General features: G+C 41.1%; 1 protein-coding gene across 1 annotated transcript in view; it reads right to left on the reverse strand.

Moving 5' to 3' along the window:
* Nucleotides 1-1,858: 1,858 nt before the first annotated feature.
* Nucleotides 1,859-20,423, reverse strand: part of TNFSF13B (TNF superfamily member 13b) — a 32,651-nt gene continuing 14,086 nt past the window's right edge. The window contains exons 3-6 of the mRNA XM_021696024.2: nucleotides 17,590-17,646; nucleotides 6,240-6,352; nucleotides 6,005-6,155; nucleotides 1,859-3,072 (exon numbers count right to left, since the gene is read on the reverse strand). Of these exons, the coding sequence (XP_021551699.1) occupies nucleotides 2,960-3,072; nucleotides 6,005-6,155; nucleotides 6,240-6,352; nucleotides 17,590-17,646 (434 nt within the window). The 3' untranslated portion in view covers nucleotides 1,859-2,959. The remainder of the gene's footprint in view (nucleotides 3,073-6,004; nucleotides 6,156-6,239; nucleotides 6,353-17,589; nucleotides 17,647-20,423) is intronic.

Here is a 20,423-nt window from a genome sequence, read left to right on the forward strand (position 1 = left end):
CCGCGGTTTATCATTCAGAGATCTTCCTGGCAGTATTTGCTAAAGTTGAACCTAGGCACGGCCTATGTCACGACAATTCAACTTCTAGGTATCAATGCCACAGAAATGTGTACATAGGTCTTCCCAGATACTTCCAGAGAATGTTCATAGAAAGTTTAAATGCCCTGTTTTCATGTAATGGGCCTAGATTTTTATATTAGCAACCGAGCCAAAAACCGTAAAGCCACGCGGGAGCCAAGCGAACGGAGCAGCTGCCCGCGTCGGAGCGGGGCTCACGGGTTACAACCTCTCTCCCAGGACAGGCAAGCCCGATTCGTAGCTCAAGTTACAAGGGGATTCGCGAAGATCTTCTAACGATATACTGCGCGCCCCGTAACCAACCAGGCTGGGAAGACCCCCTCTCGGCACAGGGCTGAGAAGGAGCGCTGATCTCTCTGGGGGCCTGGTGGGGCTGCCTGTCACTTGGCCGGGGGGGCTTGCTGGCTCGTCCATCCGTCCCGCACAGGCGAGCAAGTCAACACCCTCAAGTACTTAGTTATCAGCACCCTTCCTGAGTTTGCATGTAAGACAAGCGCCTCGGGTCTGGGCCCCTACACTTAACCTTAGAAACGATCTGTTATAGGAAATCCCACTGTAACATCATTTCTCCTAAAGCAAATTGGGAGAAAGCTAGGGAAAGGGACGCTGGACCACCGGTGCTCCCGTGGAGACCCCCACCCCACCACCACGGGGTTACCTCCTCTTCGCCCGTTTCCTCACTGCTAAATAAACTCCTCCTGAACCACTCTGACTTCCCTCACAGTTTCACACTCGAGGAAGACGGGATTCACATTTTAACGCTGGTTTAAACTCAAAGCAAAATAAACGTTAGGAATACTTTATGTGGCGGAATGCATCATCTGCTGATAAACTGTGCTAAGTCATGGAAGAGGAACCGCAAGGCAGCTGTAGACCACAGGGGCTTGGCGTGCAGGCCTGTCGATCTGGAGCACGATCTTCTCGGCCCATATGCTCTAAGAATTCCTTACTTTATATCTGTCTCTATAGTGTCAACGTGAACAAATTCTTTTTGAAACATGTAAGATATTCACAATTGCAAATGCTTTGTTTCCTACCCTAACACATATTACTTTATAATGTTTTACGAGTGTGCACTGAATTCTTATTTACTTATTTTTAAAGATGTATTTATTTTATAGAGAGGGAGAGAGAGCATGCCTGTGGGGGGGGGGGCAGAGGGAGAGGGAGAGAGTCTCAAGCAGACGCCCCATTGAGCACAGAGCCAGACGCCGGGCTCGATCTCATGACCCCGAGATCATGACCTGAGCCGAAACCGAGTCCGAGGCTCAACTGGTTATACCATCCAGGCGCCCCCCCCCCCCACTGAATCTTTAAAATGGCATTTAGGTACATGGAGAGAAACCAAAATATGAGTGGTGTTAACCAAACTCAATCAAAAGGCCAGGCAGAAGGCACGAAGTTTTTTTATTTGGTGATTCAAGTTAGCAGCAACACTAGGGCTATGACTCACCTCCTAGATCAGGACTCCTGCTCCGCCTATACTTTTAAATTATAATTTTGTAAAACACAGTAAGTTGCAAAATATATTTGATTTTAACCAGAAAGCCAAAATTGTGGTCATCAGAGCTTTAAACAACGTTTAATCTTAGACACAAAATACAAATCATCTCTTGTTTCGTTTTGAAAAGCATATTCTTAAACACATTTCAATGTGGACTGGAGAAAATAAGTGTAGACCAGGGTCTATTTTTTTTCACCTACTGTTTAAACTGGAGAAGGAAACTGTTTAATAAAGTAAACTCTTTAAACCGATGACATTTACAAAAAAGACAAGCAGAACAAGGGAGATTGATGTCCTAAAGACGCATTCGTGAATACGATTCTCTATTAGATGGAAAGGAGGGTGGTGTCTCTGGCATATTCTCAGCCAGGTAACAAGCACAAGGCACCAAACACCCTTCAGGACGCCAGGAACTTTAATGAAACCTCAACTTCTGTAAAGCTAATAACATGAGTATGTTTTAAAGGCTGGGATAATAGCAGCAGTTTAAAACAGAAGACTAAGAAATAAAGGGCAAATAGATTCATTATAAATGTATTCATTAACTTCTAGTGGAGATTTTATTTTTACATAAGAACAATTAGAGCTATTTTTTCACTTCATGCTCATATGCGTAAGAATCGGAATTACCCCCCGGTAAAGTTTCTGAAGTGATTGAAATTAGCTAGGAAAAAATACATGTTAGGGATAGACACACGAGAGAATGACTTCCCTCCTGTGAAAAGTATCTGGTGGTCCATCAGGTGATATAATATTACAGATAAAAACTGCAGACTTGAAGTAAACCAGAAGAATTTAAATAGTACCTGTATTTTAAGTCCAACTGCTTAATATATTTCAATTTAAGCTTTTAATTACTTTTTCATATGTCAAATGCAAGATTTCTATAATTTTTTTTTGTTTTACTTTCCACAATGCTAACTGCAAAAGGAGAGGGGCATACTTAACATAAAGAGAAAGGTTGGATCCTGAGATTCCCCAAGAATGTCCTCATGTCCGACAGACACGGACACTTAGTTCCGCAGTCGATAATGGAATGCCGTTTTGGAAGAAAGGATTTTTGTCCCCTTGCAACCTGTGCTCCGTCCAGGTCAAGAAGCCATGACTAAGTCGTTCAACATGGCATTACAGTGAGAAGCCTACTTCTAGCTTTCCCTAAACGGGCCCTAGTTCTTGTAATTCACATGACACCCTTTGGCTGTGGTTGTCTGTTAAATTTCCTGTTTTGGTCTAGTATCAGCAAATCAAAACAAGTAGCTCCCAGAAAAGGCTATGGTAACTACTGTTTTTCTTCCTTTTGGTATTTCCAGTTAAGTATCTTCTCCTTAGAGGTACAGAGAAAGGAAGGAACACAGCCACAAACAAGGTGTAAGTAGATCACAGAAGCTTCAATGCACCAAAAAACGTGCCGTCCCCATCTCGTGATATTTTAGCATCCTCACGTGGTATTGCAAGCTGGATCTCATCTCCTTCTTCCAGCTTTGCGATGCCTGGAAAACAATGATTTACAGGGACTTTAAGTGGTTGTACAATATGGGAGGCAGGGTGGGGGGGGTGCATTAAATAAAACGATGTTATTTTGGAAAAATGTTAACATAGGCATTCACACTTCAAGTGACATGAGTGGACTTCTGGTCCAGTTACTATTCTACCAGCCTAAAAACAAAACAAAACAAAAAGCTAAAGCAAATGAGCAGAAAGATTTACAACAGATATAAATGTATTTATCACCTACTGTCTATAAAATGGAGACTCTGAACAGAAACCAATGTCTTATTTGAAGAAAAAAAAGTTAAGTAAATCATAGCACATCCCTTGTTGGGGTATCGTCTGGTTAAAAGTGGTTTTGCTTCATTTTATTAACAAAATGGTTTATAATAGTGTTTAAAATGTTAAATAAAAATACAAAATAGAAATACAAAAAAATAAGGATGTTAAATAAAATAAAAAATAGAAATGCAAAAAATAAGGATGTTAAATAAAAATACAAAATAGAAATACAAAAAGTAAACACACACTATGCAGTATGTATTTACCACATAGACGCTGCATAAATATACACTTAAATGTGTGTTTAAAATGTGTATATTACTAAGAATAAAAAGCAAAACACCACATATTAGCAAAGCCCATCTGTTAACATAGTTTTTCTCTGGAGTCCAGACCATGGGGTTAGGGGTCATTTGGATTATTTTTTATAGCCTTCTATATTTCCATGAGTCCTTAAATGACCATATTTGTCCTCGTAATCAAAAGCAATAAAATACTTAGCTTCTCAAAACTGACCAATAAATCTTTATGTGCCTAATTTACAATGATGTGTTCTGTGATTCAGGAACACAGAATACAATTCAGGAACTACACTCGGTACATCAGTAGGGACCCCATTTTCAAAGACAAACATGAAGGGAAAGAAAGGGCAATCAGGGGAGAAGAAGCATTTTTGTGAAGATGCCGTGAAAATGTATTTACACGACTATATTATGTATGTTAACATCCATCATCAAGCCAAAAGCACCCAGATCGCCTCAGGCAACAGCCAGTCAGTCTTTATTTATCGAAACTTACGATGTACCAGACACCTTTCTAGACACGCACAGGGCTGTGATCAGAATGACAAAAGATTCTGTCTCCAAGGATCTTGTTTTTTTTTGTAATGGACTAAGACAGACAACAAACAAAAGGACAGTTCCAGGTATCGTGAAGGGTAATGTGCACACGTTTTAGGATTAGCAAAGCATTTGATGACTACATGAAAAAATATAGACTGGAATTTACTTGTTGGATAAATCAGTTGTTATCATAAAGAATGAAGAGAATCTAATATTTTGACAAAGGTCATCGATCACGGAGCATTAAGTTAGTTAGTATTAACTAACTCTCAAAATAAAGTCAGTGTGAACCGATGATTTTCAAGTAGGGTCTGTTTGAAACTCTTAACACTGAGTTTTTGGCTATTTCAATTCTTCCAGATTACAGCAACCAGCTGTAACCTCTACAACAGACACTGGATTTGTTAGCGAAATAGTGAGTAAGGCCTAGCTTTGTGTAAGGGTGGTGCTTGGTGTTATGCTGGACTCCTCAAACGGACCATTTGCATTTTCTTCCAGGTTATTATGTACAGGAGCACTGCATGCTCTTATGTACTAATAAGTAGCTTTTAATGGTTTTAAGCAGACTGGCGCTAGAACAGATGAGAATCGCAAATCTGGAATGTCCTGGAGAACGGTTCTCATACCTAACACTAAGCTACGGCACTGAAACACAGATTTCAGGTCTAGTGAATTAGTCTTAAAAGGCGAGGCCCCTGGGAAGTGTGGCCGAGAGCGTGAGCACGGAGGGGCAATGACCAGCACGGCCCCTGTAAGTACCGCTGAGTCTGGACTCAGTCCAGACGGGGGTGGCCGCGCCATTCTGTGGGTTTTCTGCAACGCCAGGATACTGGCTATTGCTGGGCGCAGGGGAACATCTCTTTATGAAAATGAGGGAGTTTCAATTCAACACACTTCCTCATTATCCCCTTACAGCTGTTTATGGCCGCGGGTCCACAGTGACAATCGTCTCCGATTTTCCTTCCTTCCTGATTGAGTGATTGTGCACTTGGTAGCAAATGCCTTCAAAACTTAGGGTTTCAGAGGAGGCGGCCAGGCCCCATGCCTGTGTTTCAGGGAACTGTCTGGAACTGAAGACATTCCTCAGGGTTCTCAATGGATTTGTCAAAGTCACCAGAGAGGAATAAATGTGTTAGAGGCAAATATGGGATTTTTCCCCCCTAATAGCAGCTTTGATGAATTTACCCTCAAAATAAAATAAAGACTGTGTTGGCAATTATAGCCCAAAGAGCTGAAGTGAACAAAGCCCTCCCTTTCTCTTTCTTTTCTCTCCGCATCTTCACTGACCCTGAGCCGAAGGAGCCTTGCTCCTGCTCGTTTCCATCTCAAAGTCAAATGTGCACCAGACGTCACCTGAAGGAGAGGGGAGAAAGCCTCTGGGCAACCTGACCGGACCCTCGATCCGGTCAAGGGCATGTCTTCAGCAGCACGTAAAACAAAAACACAAAGAAAAAAAGCTTTGGGGGCTCACACTCTGGGGTCAGACCGGTTGGTTTAATCCAAGTTCTGGAACTTGGAAGCTGTGCCATCTGGAACAAGGTGCGTAGCTACCTCTCTGTGTCTCAGATGCTGCCTCCCTTAAACAGGGGGGATCATACGAAGGAGCCCAGGTCAGGTGCAGACAAGGATGCCTGGCACATGGCAATCATTCCCTGTGTTCTTACACAGTATTATCTACCGAAGAGCAATAAAACTATTAGTAATGATTTTATCCGTTTCGACTCAAACGAACTAACTCATCCTTCCAGAGAATAAACACCACACAGTATATTGAGGAATGTCTTTCTATTTATACAGAACTGTTATTTACCAGCTGAATAACAGGAATTATTGGGTAGTGTTTCAGGCATATTTTGAATACATCGGAACAAAGTCACCAGACTCAATTCGTCCCCAAAGACGTGGACTTTTTTCCTCTGTATTAGATGTCCCATGGCAAAGGTGTTATCGGTGTATAAAACCTGAGGAACAAACAAAGATGCTGGTCAGAAGGGAGCATGGCAGGGAGACCCAGGGCAGAGGGAGCAAGTGGGTGGGGAACCTACCTGACCGTATATAAAGAAGTAACCGGTTTCTTTCACCAGTATTTTATTTTCCTTCTCCTCCAGGGCCCTTCCTCTTTTAAAGCTCAGCAGCCACGGAACGAACGTGTATGCTCCTGTGACACAGAGAGAAGGCTTGTGAGAAGAGCAGTTTTTCACCTCTGCTCAGAGGCTAAACCCGAGTCTGAAACTTAGGGAATTTCATCTTCAAAAAAAAGAGGCAAAGGAGACCAATCAGGACTCTCCACTGGTATTTCAGCCGTGGTTCGCACATGACCCCCCGCGCCCCTCGGGAACCCGAGGGCAAGCACGTCCTAAGAAATGTCTGTGTTTTCTTCCAGTCTTGTGTGCGTTTCAGCCATGTTCACCAGAAAGCCTGGTCTGCGTAGGACCAAATGGACCAAATGTCTCTGAATGACGGAGATTTTCTCGTTTTCCTTTGGTTCCTGGATAGGAGGGAGTTAGGATGGGAAGAGTTTAGCGCGGGGCACGGGGGAAGGAGGGGAAGAAGCCCCCTCCCCAGAAGGCACCAGAACAGCGCTTAGGGGCAGGCAGCGAAGGAGTGACCAAGACACAATCTCTACTGGACAGGGTCAAGGAACTCGGCGGGACTCGTCTGTGATATTCAAGTTGAAGTGGTTACTGGTCAGCACACAAATTCTCCTCCGTGACCCCTCAGATGCCCCTGGGGAGTGATGGGGGAGCCGTCGAGCGCACGAGCCCGAGGAAGGGGGCACAGAGCTGCTGGTGGTTACAGAAATGGTTGGGCAGGAGGGGACCCAGTCTCCGCGCTGAACACGTGCTCTGGGACAAACACCTGTGAGGAAGGTTATATACTCCTCTCCCGTGAATTCACAGCGTTAAATTCACTGGCTTTCTCACCATTGTGTAAAAATACTGGAGTAAACTGTGAACCCTGAGGCTAGGTTAAGAATGCGGGGGTTCTAAATAAAATGGCATAAACCAAGTGAAAAGATTAGGGAAGTGGTAATATAAGGAGAGAATAGTGAAATGAAACTGTGGTCTAAAATAGTCTAAAAAATGTTCCCTTATAATTGGTAATGCTGGACCACACATGTCCCCAGGCTTCACCTTGGTCATAGCAAAAAGGGAAATAATAGAACTCAGAGTCCATAGGGCAATATGCCAGAAGCTCAGAGCAGAACAACTTGTCCTGGACTGAGTTTAAAGAGCAATTTCCCCGTGGATTTTTGCAAGGGGGTAGCACCGTAGGATGTGGTGGTTGGTGATGCTTTCAGACTCATAAATACAACTGCTGAGGGAACGTGCCTGCTTCAGCTAGCTCCCCCAAGGCAAACCCATCATAGCTGAACTTTTTCCTAATAGGATTGAGGGGAGAGTATAAGACAAGAACCCCATATTTTCAGGACACTTCAGAGAAGTAAAGAACCCAAGGACACTATGAATCTGAATTCCGTCCCCTACATCAGTCCTCCAAGTCGGCAAGTCCACAGGTGGAGGGCGGGCAGCTGTGAGGGAGACCACGAAAGGAGCCACGGGTGCCTGTGGACAGAAGGCTCTCGTCCCTCTTCTTGTGCGCTCCCAGGATGTGCCTCTGTCTCCTACGGGGAGGGAGGCCCCCAGGATTCAGTAGGCCTGATCACCTGGCTCTGCTGTTCCCAAGAAGGTCTGTGAAGAAACTGGGCTTGGATGAAAGCCCCCTGGGGCCACACTGCAAAGGGACAGTCCCTGGAGGAAAGGTCTCCCTCAGTAACACGTCACAGAGGCAAGCTCATCATCCGTCGTTTGACATTTGTTTAAAGGAGATCATGTGCTCAAGGCACTTTTAAATGCAGAGTGACCAAAATATGAGGAAGAATGATTTATCATGTTGTTATTACTGTAAAACACAATTGATGAGGAAAGAGGACCGCTCCCGTGCTCGTGAGGACACCAGCCGGATGCTCTGACCCAGGCGCGCCTTTTCTCCCTTCCAAACAGCACACGTCTGAGATTCGGACCTCTCCAGGTCTGGGCACCCCCGAAGTCCGGTCCCCTGCTATTTCCCAGGGCCTGAAATGATGGCTGGCCAATGGCGGACTGAACAGTCAATGAATTAACTACCTCAACTTTAAACATAAACAAATTCAAAGTGGGGGTGTCCTACGCAGTTGCCCACAAACATCCCATTGTGTTTCCAAAGCTTCGTATTATTTATTAATTTATTCTTAAAAGCATTTTATGAGCTGGTTGCTGGAACTGTGTGAGATGGAACATCATCACAGAGGTAGTATGTACTCACAAGGTAAAGGAAAGCGCACGTTTCCAAAACTGCTTGCTTACATTGTGGCTGGAGATGTTTATTGACTAAACTTTTTTTTCAATACCTTAAGTTGATTTCCTATTTCTTTACACCGTACGTACATCTATAAAATTAGTGAGCTGGTTTTTACCAAATTTCACTGCTGCATTGCCAGAACAGAAAGAAGAACAAGTAGTTACTAGACATATATTCTTTTGTTCTCTTGACATTTTCTTTTGGCATTTCGTCCTATCTTGCTGGAAATATTCTTACTAGAGACAGCCCATGGTTACTGGTTTTTATGTACTGTCTGTATTTCTGCCCCCTGCACACACACGTTACACACACACACACACGTGTACGTGCGTGCATGCGCCCACAAGTTACACTGCATGAGGCCAAATGCCAAGAACACAGCCCTGCACAGCATCTGTGCTCAGTGAGTATGTGCTGAGTGAATCTTAAATCGACGAAACAATACATTAAAAGCTAAAGTAATTATAAACTTAAGCATAAATATTATAACATGTTTCTACATCTTAAAACTTAGATTTTTAGCACGCTAATTAGACTATGGATAAATGCTGACAAAAAAATATGCATGAAGTGCCTATTCCATAGGATGCTTTTCTAAACTAGAACGCATCACCACCAATAAATATTTGAGAATTTGTAAGTAAACTCTAAGAGTATTACTGCTTATCTTTGTTAGTCCACAGCTAAACACAGATGTGCTGCGGTGTATAAAGCCTGAACTTCCCAGCTCCACTGAGCTGTAAATACTTGATGCATTTAAATGTTTCTGAAAACTTAAAATTAATGTGTACAATAATATGTGAAATTAAATCAACAGAATGCCAGAACAAACATGCGAAAATAATTTACACGTATACTTGAAAGTGTCTGCTCTTAAAAAGAGTAGCTCTTTCCTGATCTGACTTATGTGAAAACATAAATTTTCTGTTGACAACATTTTATAGAAAAATCAGATATGATGAGCACTGGGTGTTACACGCAACTAATGAATCACCGAAAACTACATCAAAAACTAATGATGTAAATTGAATATAAATTTTAAAAAATTGAAAAAAAATAAAATGCCCAATTAAATCTTGAACCAAAAAAAAAGAAAGAAAAATCAGATATATTTCATTAATACTTGTTTTTTATTCTACTTTATGGATAGATTTCCTTGCAAACATTCATACTTCCGGTGTTACCTCCCTCGGTAACTGAAAACTCGCTACAGAGAGCAGCGGTCAATCATAGCTATCGTATTTGGTTGCTTCTCTTGATTTTTTAATCTTATCATCACACAGCTGCTGGAAATAGTTTTAGGGGATAAGATACTGATAATGCTTTTTTAAAAGGCAGATTATATCAACCAGTTCAAGCCGCAGTAATTTCTTATATAAAACAAGTGCTGTTTGGCATGGAGATCCACAGTTACGACAGGTTTGATTCTGTCATTGGGGCAGAGCAGGGGGGTCAGGAGGGAGCACGGGCAGCCAGGTGGGGCTGTGGAGGCTGAGCCATACGAAGGGCCTTTGGAGGCCCCTGCTGGGCTGTGAGCAGTGGAGAGAAATGATTATTCTGCTTTAGAAATGTCACTCTGTGTCTACCAGACAAGAATCGGGGCCAAGGAAACCAGCCAAGAGGAGAGATATGAAGGGGATCTGTAACACGATGGTGAGATAGGCACGAAGGGCGATAGATTAATTCAGGTTACGTTCATGGGGAATAACTGATAGAGTTTGAGACTGATGTACTGAGTCAGAGGGACCAGTCAAGAATGACACCCCAAGTTCTGCCTGAAACAACCGGGGACACAGTCATCACACTCACTGAAATAGGAGGAAAGCTGGGGACAAGTCCTACAGTCCGGGCTGAGATTCCACCAAGTTGTAAAGAAAGAGGTGTTAAATAGAGGTGTATATAGGCTTGGAGCTAAGTGGTTTGGGCTAAAGATTTACACTTAAACCATCAGCACATACATGCTAAGGGACAACATAGGAGTATTTAAGAACGCCAAAGGAATAAGAAGAAGGAAAAGAGAATAAGACTGTATCAGAGGACTGAAGAACATCTATACTGGGGAGATACATTATAGAGTAATTTGCAAAGAAATTTAAAAAGGAGTGGCCAAAAGAGTAAGGAAATTATTAGGGAAATAACCCAAGGGCAGCATATGTTTCAAGAAGGGAGTTATCAAGTGTCAAATTCTATTGGAAGAGTAAAAGTAAATTTCATTATTGCCTGTACGAAATAATTAGACGGCAAGGCAGAAATAAACAAGAGACTTCTGCTATCAACACGACTGTGGAAATAATGTCTGTCCTTTTTTACCTCCTGTTCGGTCATGTGAAAGAAGCAGACAGATGCATGTTCTCCAGAGTAGCTGTACAGGCTGCCAAAAGTCCCTGGGATCGCACTGGGGCTGGGTGTGGGAAGCCAGGAAAACAGTGACAGGTCCTGACAGGGGCCAGCTTCACAAAGAGCCAGCAAAAATCCACTCCCTAATGGCGAAGAAGCCCTCATATGCACACAGAAATCTCCAACAAACTCACAGTCCAGGAAATGCCCATGTTGGCTAAAAGAACGTGGAAGATGAGGAGGAAAAAAATCATTGAAATGAAAATAAAAGTTTCAGAATGGGAAACAGGTTTTGCACAAAACAAAGTAAGGTGGAAAGAGTTTAGAATTTGAAAAAAAAATATATATATATATAGAACTATCGAATATATAGGACCTGTAAGACAGGTCAAGAATTACCAGCATACACGTCATTGGAACCCTGGTAGACAAAACCAGCAACAACAAAAAGTCAAGCAGAGCAACCACAGACGGGGAGGCGCACCCCGGGCCAGGGAAGTCAATTCCATATAGCTTCATTAGTTTTGTGTTGCTGCTGCAACAAATTACCACAAACTCAGTGGCTTAAAACAACACACATTTACTATCTCATGGTTCTAAACATCACAAGTCTCACTGGGCAAAAATCAAGGTGTTGGCAAGTCTGTGTTCTTTCTGGAAGCTACCAAGCCCATCCCTTGCCTTTTTCTGACTCCTACAGTCTGCCTGCTTTCCTTGATTCCTGGCCTCCTCCATCTCCCAGGCACCAGTCTCATCATTCCCAACTTCACTTTCATCCTCACATCACCTCTCTGACTCTGACCCAACCAACTCACTCTGTAAGGATGCTTGTCATTACCCTGGGCTCACCCAGATCAGCCAGGGTAGTTGCCCCACATTTCTTAATCACATCTGCAAAGTGCCCTTTCCCATGTGACCTACAATACTCACAAGTCTCAGGGATGAGGCTGCAGATGTCTCTGGGAGCTGTTAATGTTACTTACCACAGCAGTCAACCCTGAGATACAGAGTAAAATAAATACTGACTTTTTAAGGTAAATAAACAATTCCTTATGTAATCAGGCAAGAAAGTCAAGCCACTCATAAGAAGAAAAATTTCTCTTACCTTAGTTCTCTTCAAAGTGCATTTAATGCCAAAGAAGAGTGGAGAAATTCCTACAACTCAAGTAAAGAAAGGGGAAATGGGATTTTGCATCTAGCCATCTGTCCTTAAAGTATAGAAACTACAAAGATAGAGTTTTATCAATGCAGAAACTTGGTGACCATTTTTCTCATGAGCCCATTTTGAATAAACTAGTCAAGAGTGAAATTCAGGAAATTAAGACATGAATGAGGAAAGCACAGTAAAAGCACTTGCAATGGGTATTGAATATATTTATGTGTAAAACCAAGCAAGACAAAAGCACATAACGAGAATGGTTTGAAAGAAAAGAAGGAAACAGTTTTATGTCATGACAATGTAGAAATTATAAAATTTACAAATACAGAGAAGTAGAGGAGGAAAAATATTGATAATGGCCTCATTTGTAATACCTGGGGCTCCAAGGCTGTGTATTAAAGTTGATAGATAAGGAACAGAAACATAAATATTTTAATAGTACATACACAGACATTTAGAAATATAATATTAGCACCCAAAAAGTGTATGGTGGGGGACAAGAAGAATATAGAGAATTAAGAGGAATCATATTAATTTTATTCTAGCCTAGAGTGGTCAATAGATATTCCCAAAAGAGGTAATTATAGATGTCAGAGTGATGTCACGGAAAATGGCAAAGTAAAAAGCTTACAGAATAAGTTCCTCCACCAAAATAGCACTTAAGCTGGCAAAACTTACCGAATCAACATCTTTGAATATATGAAATCTAATAAAAAAACTTACAGCAACCAAGAGAGTACTTAATAAAAAAAGAAAAAGGCCGTTAAATTTCCGTAAGGAAGTATTGTATTTTTGCTTCCTCACTTACCATCCCCCATTCTCCAGCATGGCAGCAGCTATGGACATGATGGCCTGGGTTCTAGGTGGCATCTTGCTGGTGCTGGTGGGTATAATACTTACTTTGTTCCCAAATCATTGTGGCTATGCATTTTGACCTGTCTGGAGATTTTTTTTTCCTCATTAAAAAAAAAATATTTATTTATTTATTTTAGAGAGTGAGAGTTGAGGAGGGGGGGAGGGAGTCTTAAGCAGACTCTGTGCTGAGCGCAGAGCCTGATGCAGGACTTGATCCCATGACCCCGAGGTCACAACCTGAGTGAAACTAAGAGTTGGATGCTTAACTGATTGTGCCCCCCAGGCGCTCCTGTCTGGAGATTTCTTTCAGATAGGAGTAGGTCCCCAGGCTGGTGTCAACCAAAAACTTTAAAGATGTACACTACCTGTAGCCTTCTGGAACAAGGGACAGCAGACTGACAAAAGCATACAAAACAAACAGAAAATTATGGCCCATTCACAGGAAAAAAAAAGAAATTGGCAGAAACCATTTCTGAGGAAACCAGGACATTGAACTTACTAGACAAAGATTTATATCTTTTAAATATGCTTAAGGAGCTAAGGGAAACCACAAAGAACCTAGGAAAACTAGGAGAATTATGTATAAACAAACAGACACTATCAGTAAACAGATAAAAAATATTTTGTTAAAAAAGGAACCAAATAGAACTTGTGAGCTAAAAAGTAAAATAGCTAAATTAAAAAATTCAGTAGAGAGGTTACAGAGCAAATTAAGCAGGCAGAAGGCAGAATCCACAAATTTGAAAATAGAACAATTAAAATTATCCAGTCTGAGGAGCAGAAAGAAAAGAAATGAAAGGAAGTGAACTGAACATAGGGGACCCTCAATCAGACTAACATTTGCATTATGGGAGTGCCAGAAGGAGGAGGGAAAGGAACAAAAAGAGTTATTTGAAGATATAAGGGCCAAACTCTTCTTAACTTTGAAGAAAGAATGCATCTACACATCCAAGAAGCTGAATGAATTCTAAAAAGGATAAACTCAGGGACGCCTGGGTGGCTCAGCCCGTTAAGCGTCTGCCTTTGGCTCAGGTCACGATCTCAGGGTCCTGGGATCAAGTCCCACATTGGGCTCCCTGCTCAGTGGGGAGCCTGCTTCTCCCTCTGCTGCTTCCCCTGCTTGTGCTCTCTCTCTCTGACAAATAAATAAATAAAATCTTTAAAAAAATAAAAAGGATAAACTCAAAGAGATCCATACCAAGGTGAATTATAATTAAGTGGTTGAAAGAAAGGACAAGGAGAAAATCTTGAAAGCAACAAGAGAGAAGCAATTCTTCCAGTACAAGGGATGCTCAATAATATTAACAGTTTATTTCTCACTTGAAACCGTGTAGGCAAAAGACAGTGGGATGAATGAAGGATTATGTCAGCAAGGTGCAGTGTAGTAAGCCTTACACATCACCCCTCCACAGAAACATTGATTTAATAATACCTTGAAAATGCCAAATACCTTGAAAAGAAATTCAGAATCCAGCTAAGAAGTAGAAGCTACGTAGTAAAGCACAAACTGAGAAGCAGTCACATTTACATAGGTACGAGCAGCAATTTCAACTTATTCACACCAGTCCTTCCCCCAGACAGGCCTCGGTCGGCACCAAGAAGACAGCCTCGTCCTGTGATTCCCCACGGAGGGACGGTGAGATCTGAGTGTGCACCTGGCCACATGGCCTATCAGAGTGCCTTCTGTGGAGCTGCTTTCCATCTCGCCCCACACTTTGTGCTGAACAACCAAAAGAGCTTGGTCCCTGTGACAGTTAGAAACAAAGAAAAGGGGAAGACATTCTTTTATAGCCAGCAGTTTGTTTTGTTTTGTTTTGTTTTGCATGATTGAGGAAAAGCAGAGAACAGATTCTTTTCCTCCAGGAGGGGAGGGAGGAAGCAAAGGGGGCCTTGCTCCTTGAGGCCTTACAGTGGCTAATATCAAGCACTGCTGACCGGTAAAATTGTATCCCAGTCAAAATCAGTCCATGAGGAGTAGGAGAGATAGCTTCATAGGCAACAAAGCAGCTCTGCAAAGAACATGAAGGATCAAGAAAACCCAACACAATCAAAGGGATAAGACAAATCTCCAGTAAACCTGAAAGAAATGGCTATAATGAGTATAGATCACTCTGAACTCTAGTATGAAAGCGAAAGACAAAAGTATCAACAGAATTATAACTACAGTAGTTTGTTAATGGACACACAATATAAAAAGATGTAAATCAAAGTTAAGTTATCAGCTTAAAAGAGACTACTACAACTAAGTTGCTTTATGTAAGTGTCATGGTAAACACCAATTTAAAAACCTGTAGTAGATACCCAAAATACACACAGAAAGGAATCAAAACATATCAGTACACAAGATAATCAAGCCACAAAGGAAGACATCAAGAGAGGAAGAAAGGAACAAAGGAACTATAAAGCAGCCAGAAAACAATTAACAAAAGGAAAATAATAAGTCCTATCAATAATTACTTTAAATGTAAATGGATTAAATTCCCCAATCAAAAGGCATAGAGTGGCTGAATGAATTGAAAGAAAAACAAAATGCAACCATATTCTGTCTACAAAAAACTCACTTCAGCATTAAGGACACACATAGTGAAAGGCTGGAAAATAATATTTCATCCAAATGGTAAACAAAAGAGATAAGAAGTGGCTATTCTTATATTAAACAAAATAGACTTCAAGTAAAAAAATGTCACAAGGGACAAAGAAGTCATTATATGATGACAAGTGGATCGATTCATCAAGAGGATATAACAAACGTATATGTTCATATATATATATATATATATATATATATATATATATGCACTCAACATTGGAGCCCCTAAATGTATACAGAAAATATTAACAGATTTGAAGGGAGAAATAGATAGCAATACAATAAGAGTAGGGGAATTCTATACCTACTTTCAATAATGGATAAGTCATCCAAAAGAAAATCAATAAGGAAATAGTGTGCTTGAACAACACTACAGACCAGATGGACTTAGCAGATACACATGGAATATTCTATCCTACAGTAGCAGAATATGCATTCTTCCTAAGTGCACAAAGAAAATTCTCCAGGATAAATAAAATGTTAGTGTGCAACTAATGAATCATTGAACACTACATCAAAAACTAATGATGTATTATAAGTTGGCTAATTGAACATAATAAAAAAAGTGTTAGGGCACAAAATAAATCTGAAGAGATTTAAGAAGACTGAAATCACATCAAGTACCTTTTCCAACCACAATGACATGAAACTAGAAATCAGTAACAGGAGAAAAATAGGAAAGTTCAAAACTACATGGAAATTAAGCAACACACTCCTCAACTAACAGGTCACATGAAATTAAAAAGTAGAATTAGAAATATCGTGAGACAGGTGAAAATGGAAACACAACCTACCCGACCTTGCGGGATGCAGGCAAGGAGTGGTGCTAAAATGTGCCCAGGCCCACTAACAGTTCCGTGCTGCTCAAGGCCTGCTGGTATCACCAGGCTAACCTATGCATCCAAGGAGCAAAGCACGCAGATAGGCACCCAAGGTCAGTGGAGAGCAGCCACCAACCAGGAAGATCACGCACAATCCTCTGTGCAACTCACATTCACGATCAAGTAGCAGCTTCATCTTTCTGTGTGACGGACAGCATTTTTGTTTTGGCCAAATGTGTAAAACAAACTTTTCCTAAGTTATACTTTAAAAATTTTATCTTTGGTCCTCAAGGTCTTCTTCTGACTTCATTTTAATTCTTACTAAATAGTCTGCTGCCTATTCAAGTTGCAAACATAAGACTTTGGAAAATGTAGAGCGATAAATAACAACAGAATTTCAAATAGTTTAGTACTTATGTTACATTTGGGATAATTAAAGCCACTTAGAGAAATACAGATGCAAGACAGCACTCTTGGCACTCATTACAAAGGCTCATCCAAATTCATTTTCTGGGCTCCTTCTTGTTTCCCCATTCCCGGCCCCTAGCTTAACCCTCTGACACTTGTGAACTCCCTGTTCTGGTTTACAGCCCAGACATTCCCTAGCCTGCCCCCCTGCTGGAGTTTTCCCCATAGCACTTAATTTTATCATTCTACATTTCACTTGTTCATTAGCTTTTTTTCCCTGTTTCCCCTCAACAAAAGGTAAATTCCATGAAAGTGAGGAACAATACACATTTTATTCTTTGCTAAGTCCCACGGCCCACACAGTAAGTAGAACATTGTATGTCTTTAACCAATACATGCAAAATATAAAGTAATCATTTCACATTGGATTATCATAAAAGTGTTATATTCATTTGCACATATTTACTAATAATTAATATAAAATGTTTATGGTACATTCAGTTTCACCTTCATCCTATTATGATTTCTAAAACCTAATAAAATAGGGCAATTAATATTTGTGAAGATGATCCTGAGTCACTGAGAAGCCAAAATGATTTCTAAAAAATAAAAAAACCCTTGAATTTGGCTTAGTATTGGCTTTATCAAATGCTAATTATTTTAAATCTCTAAGTATTCATGTCTCTAAGGTAATTCTGTTTGTTAGATTATTACCTTAGCCTAAATATTTATTCCCCAATCATTTTGAATAAATTGAAGTTTCTTATTTTACATCTGATTCTGAGAAGTTTGGAGGCAGACAGCTGATGTGAGATGAAGTCTGAATACAGTCTTACACGTGATTGAACTGTAAGTCGAAACGTTGCGGGAGATGATCTTATTACCTTTCCGTATGGTAGGCGTTTCACTGTCTGCAATCAGTTGCAAGCAGTCTTGAGTGACTGAAAAGCAAAAATACATCCTTTTAGTTACTTGAATAGGAACTGAAAGGGAAGTAAGATGCCTGAACGCACCGCACAAAGCTACAGAGCTGTTCTTCCAGAACCACGGAACCAATTATGCTTCCTCCGGAGCCTGCTCATTGTTCTAAAACTGCTTTATGACAACTGCACACAGATTTTTATCATAAATTTTACTTAAAATATAGTATGGCCTTGAAATTCGGTTTAGAGAAACTCTATGTGCTGTTGAAACATGGTAAGTATATCATCCTGAGAGTTCAACCTAACTTGCCTTAAGGTGTCATGCCTGGACAGAAAGCGAGTTTAGTGATTATCATGTGTCTTTCAAGTCTGTCACACGTATAAGCCAAACTATCAGAATACTATAGAGTGATTTTTTGTTTTTAAAAAAAGCCTAACATTAAGGGGCGCCTGGGTGGCTCAGTCGGTTAAGCGCCTGACTCTTGATTTGGGCTCAGGTCATGGTCTCAGGGTTGTGAGATTGAGCCGAGCGTCAGGCTCCATGCCCAGCTTGAGATTCTTCCTCTCCCTCTCCCTCTGCCCCTCCCCGCCTCACCCCCACTCTCTATCAAAAAAACAAAAACAGAAACAAACAAAAAAAGCCAACATTAAATAGTAACTCACGGTTACTGCTAATAAAATTACCATTACTGAAAATAAAAGCAATTGCTAACATTTACTGAGCAGATATAAATACAGGCAACCTCACAAAAATCCTCAAAACTACATACGGAAAACTAAGTCCTGGCAAGTATAAACGGCTTATTTCGGGGCCTGTGGTGGAAAGTGATGGGGCCAGAACTGAAGCCAGGCCTGTTTCACTCCAGAGCCAAAGTCAGGCTTTGGGTACAATATTTTGGACCAAGAAGAGAAGAGAGAGAGCATCTTTAAAAATAAAATGGGAGATTTCCCTGAAACCGCATAATCAGTAAAGCTTCTGGGAAGCATCAATTTGCATCACATATCACGTATACGATATTCCAGATAGCATTCAAGGAAACAGAGAACTATTCTGTTAAATAAGGACAGATGCCTCCAGGTGAAAGCAAAACGAGAACACTGTCTATGGGGAAAAGACCAGTAAATATCTATGGGAAATACGACAAAGCAATTTAAGTGTGCCTATTTTAAATTAAGAAAATATGAGTCGAGATCTCTTATTATCTAGCAAGTATTTTATTCAGAGTTGAAGAAGTACTTTAAAAACATGCCTCTCTATGTTCACATTTTAAGAGTTTGACACAGTGAATTCCTGCTTCCCTTATTAATTGAAAACATTCTGAGTTCTAATACCTAATAGCACAGCACCTAATAACAGATGTAAAACTTACAAGCTATTCCCGAGCTGTGCAGACACACAGGCCTTCGAAGAATACTGCTGCAGGGAGTAAGCACATCAGAAAATCTGTTAAGAAGTTCCCCCTTGGTATTTCAAAGTGGGAATATAATGTTAAAAGCTGCCATTCTTGGGGCGCCTGGGTGACTCAGTCGGTGAAGCGTAGGTCTTTGGCTCAGGTCATGATCCCAGGGTCCTGGGATCGAGCCCCGCGTGGGGCTCCCTGCTCAGTGGGGAGTCTGCTCCTCCCTCTGCCTCTGCCCCATACCCCCCGTTTGTGCGTGCGCTCGATCTCTCTCTCTCTCTCATACAAGATCTTTTTTAAAAAGCTGCAATTCCTTTATAACTCTGAAACTTTTCTAACATATTTTTACGTTTATCTGATCATTTCAATAGGAGCAGAACATTCTGGACGACTCCGTGATTCTTTGGTTGATCTGCAAAACCACGATGGCCATGTCTGTGCCACAGGGAAAATGTGACTCATTAGCACTGTTACTATGGCAGACCTTCTGCCACCAAAAATATGTAAAAGCATCATTAAGAGGCAGAAGGGTCGTGAATAAGGACGGCGTGAAAGAAAGGAGAAACAAAACACCCACAGCAGAGAGAGAGTCTAAAGAGCAGGGGCAGTCTCTCGAGTAGCGCTACCAGCCCTACCTCAAACGTGCTCCTATCCTTCTCACAAACACTTCTTAAGGAATTACCGCTCACAGGGCATCGTGATAAGCTCTGTGAGGGATGCAAGGCTCAAGCAGAGCATGGGAACCTTGAATCTTCCCTCCACACAGAAGAGGATGTTGACAAAAAGGTTAAATTTCCAAATGTTCCCTCTTTCCTGGGCTGTATGTGCACATGCATACAGAGATTAAATGAGATAATGCATGTGGCATATTTAGAACTATTCCTGGCCCACAATACTTGCGAGATTAATCTTGGCTATTATAGTGGGAGGTGCTAGCATTATTGTTCTTCACAGTATTGAACCCAATAAACTGCGCACATAAAGGAAGGGCACTAGAAGGCTGTGAAGGCCAGATGAACCTGATAAAGAGAAACAAGAAAAACTGTAAGATGTTTGTTACTCACGATTTCAATGAACCCTTTCCTTGACCATTTACCCAACACCCCATTGGAGACTTACACATTCTATTTAGAGAAAGAGATTTCCCTAGAGTGAGCCTTGATACTACTAAACTGCTAAGAAAACATCCGAATTTTAATCTCTGCAGCCCCACTGGAGTTGGCTACAACCTACATGTTAAAAAAACAATAAATCTATTCCATCATGTAGTAGCAGAAATCGAACTTCTAAAAGAAAATACACTGCGGGGAGAAAAGTGTATTTCAAGAAACACTCTTCAGAAAGGAAAGTGGATTATTCAAATAAACGTTTGAAAATAGTGTTTGAATTATACTT

This window comes from Neomonachus schauinslandi, chromosome 3 (assembly GCF_002201575.2).
Source record: "Neomonachus schauinslandi chromosome 3, ASM220157v2, whole genome shotgun sequence".
Lineage (NCBI taxonomy): Eukaryota > Metazoa > Chordata > Mammalia > Carnivora > Phocidae > Neomonachus > Neomonachus schauinslandi.